General features: G+C 59.7%; 1 protein-coding gene across 1 annotated transcript in view; it reads left to right on the top strand.

Annotated features, from left to right (window-relative positions):
* LOC104915730 (proto-oncogene vav-like) overlaps nt 1-2,736 on the top strand; it is a 4,783-nt gene extending 2,047 nt beyond the window's left edge. The window contains exons 4-10 of the mRNA XM_010726657.3: nt 507-595; nt 843-865; nt 962-1,007; nt 1,111-1,247; nt 1,809-1,874; nt 2,087-2,118; nt 2,474-2,736. Coding sequence (XP_010724959.2) covers nt 507-595; nt 843-865; nt 962-1,007; nt 1,111-1,247; nt 1,809-1,874; nt 2,087-2,118; nt 2,474-2,594 — 514 coding nt within the window. The 3' untranslated portion in view covers nt 2,595-2,736. The remainder of the gene's footprint in view (nt 1-506; nt 596-842; nt 866-961; nt 1,008-1,110; nt 1,248-1,808; nt 1,875-2,086; nt 2,119-2,473) is intronic.
* The last annotated feature ends 57 nt before the right edge of the window (nt 2,737-2,793 follow it).

Below are 2,793 nucleotides of genomic sequence, written 5' to 3'. Positions count from 1 at the left end.
AAAGATCAGGGTGGAGTTTGGGTGGGTTTAGGATTGGGGTGGAGTTTGGGGGGGCTCAAAGATCGGGGTGAAGGTTGGGTGGGTTTAGGATTGGGGTGGAGTTTGGGGGGGCTCAAAGATCGGGGTGAAGGTTGGGTGGGTTTAGGATTGGGGTGGAGTTTGGAGGGGCTTAGGATTGGGGTGAAATTGAGGGGGGTCAGGGATTGAAGATTGGGGGAGGGTTAGGATTGGGGTGGACTTTGGATGGGTTTAGGATTGGGGTGAAATTGGGAAGGGGTTAAAGATTGGGGGGAGTTTGGGGGTAGTCAAGGTTTAGGGTGAAGACTGGGGGTCTTCACTTAGGGTGAAGTTTGGGGGGTTTAGGATTGGGGTGAGGCCGAAGTTAATGGAGTAAGTCAAGAATGGGTTGAGTCCCATATAGGCCAAGGGTTGTCCCCATCTGCTGACGGTGCCCCCGTGTCCCCCCGCACCCCGCTGACCCCAAACGTCCCGCTGTCCCCCCGCAGAGGAACGTTCTACCAGGGATACCGCTGCAACCGCTGCCGGGCTCCTGCACACAAGGAGTGTTTGGGGAGGATGGGGACCTGCGGAGCCGGTGAGATGAGTTGTGGGGTTGGGAGGAGTGGGGTGATGTGGGGTGGGGGGGTGGGGTGTCGTGGGGTGGGGAATGGGGGGGGCGTGGGGTGGGGAATAGGGTGATACGGGCACCCAGGTGTCCCCGGGAGTTGTGGAATGCCCTAAGGAGGGCTGCCACCCCCGAGGGAGCATAAGTAGCATGAGAAATTAATTGGGGCGAGTGTTAATTGCCTCCCGACTAATGAGCCATTCCTCTTCTGCCTCAGATCCGAGCTCTGGCAACAGGAAGGTAACGGTGAAACGGGTGAAAAAGGCACCAAATCTGGGAGGTCCCGGTGGTGCCATCACCTCCTTGGATCTCAATGGGGTTCTGTTGGTCCCCCAGATGAAATCCCAGCGCCCGGGGCATGAAAACAAGCCTGCAGACCTGGGTGAGCACAGCCTGGGGGTCTTAGATTTATGGGTCCACGCCTTTTGGGGTGTCCGTGCCCGTGGGTTTGCACCGCCCCGTATCACGTCTCCTCATTCCTGTAGGGTTGCCCAAGATGGAGGCGAGCCAGCACTACAGCGGGGTGCCCCCACCGCCGGGAAATGTGGGTCCTGCCCTACGTCTCAGCCCTGGGGACGTCGTGGAGGCAATGGTGGCGGAGGTGGAGCAGCTGTGGTGGCAGGTGGGGGGTCAACGGGGTGGGGATGGGCACCCGCGTGGGGATGGGAGGGGGTCCTCCGTGGGAGACACCCCTCCATGGTGGCGGACCACCGCTACGGGGACTGATCCCCTCAGGTTGTGTCAGGACGGACCCCAAAATGGGGACAGGACCCCTATGGCCATCATAGGGGTAGATCCCCGTGGCCGTGTCAGGTTGGACCTCAAAGTGGGGACAGATCCCCTATAAGGCATGATAGGGACGGGCCTCCGACGTGGGGGCAGATCCTTTATGGCCATGACGAAGATGGTTCTCCGTGGCCGTGTCAGGTTGGACCCCATAGTGGGGACAGATCCCCTATAAGGCATGGTAGGGCTGGACCCCCATGGCCACGTCAGGTTGGACCCCAAGTTGAAGACAGATCCCCTATGGCCATTGTAGGGACGGATCTCCAATGTGGGGACGGATCCTTTATGGCCGTGACGAAGATGGGTCTCCATGGCTGTGTCAGGACAGACCCCAAAGTGGGGACGGGTTCCTACAGCCGAACTGAGGATGGATCTCCATGTGGGGCTTTGTCTGCAGGGCAGGAACGTGGTCAATGGTGAGACCGGCTGGTTCCCCTGTGCTGCTGTCAGACCCTTCATCTGTGTGAGTACAGGGACCCCAAAACCCCCTGAGATACCCTACAACGTCTCCAGGAGCTCCAAAGGCTGGGCACGGTGGGGACGTCCCCCATATGTTGGATGTTTCTTGGGATGTAGGGGTGTCTGTGGGATATGGGGGTGTCTGTGGGATACGGGGGGCTTTGGGGAAGTCGCCCTCTGCCCCCCTTGATCCCCATCTCTGCCTCTGCCCCACAGGCACCGATGCCGGATCTCTCTGTCTACCTCTGGTCAGTGCTGGGGTCCCCTGAATCCACCCCTGGATACCCTCAAATCCCACGAGAAACCCCAAATTGTCTTTTAAGGCCTCCATAGACACCGCCCCTCACCCAAATCCTCACCCAGGAACACCCCATAGCCACTGGTACCCAATGAATCTTTCACCTCATCCTTTTTGGGGTCACCCTGTTGCCTCCAGCCCTCCTGAAGTCACCAGAGTCACCCCATCTCCCCTGTTGTCCCCATCCTTCCCCGGAGCCCCCTAGATCCGATACCAAGGTTACCTCATAGCCCCCCCAGATCACCCCATAACAACAACGGGGTGCCGATTTGGGGGTCTCAGAACCCCACCCTTCCCCACCCCAGGTACGCCGGCCCCATGGAAAGGGGGGAAGCGGAACAGATCCTGACACCCCGCTCTGATGGCACGTTCCTGGTGCGGCAGCGGGTGAAGGACACGGGAGAATTTGCCATCAGCATCAAGTAGGGTTTTGGGGGCAGCCATGGGGTCCACCCTCAGGATTTGGGGGGAGGGGGGCGTCAGGTGGTGATGATGGGGTGGATGTAGGGAGGTCCTCCACGGCGAGGTAGGAAGAGTAGGGATGGACCTTTACAGTGGGGTGGAGGTGGTGGTGGGATGGGTAGGATTTGGGGTATGGGGTGGGATGGAGGTGGTGGTGGGATGG

This window comes from Meleagris gallopavo, unplaced genomic scaffold (genome assembly GCF_000146605.3).
Source record: "Meleagris gallopavo isolate NT-WF06-2002-E0010 breed Aviagen turkey brand Nicholas breeding stock unplaced genomic scaffold, Turkey_5.1 ChrUn_random_7180001848437, whole genome shotgun sequence".
NCBI lineage: Eukaryota > Metazoa > Chordata > Aves > Galliformes > Phasianidae > Meleagris > Meleagris gallopavo.
This window is presented reverse-complemented; position numbering and strand designations above follow the sequence as displayed.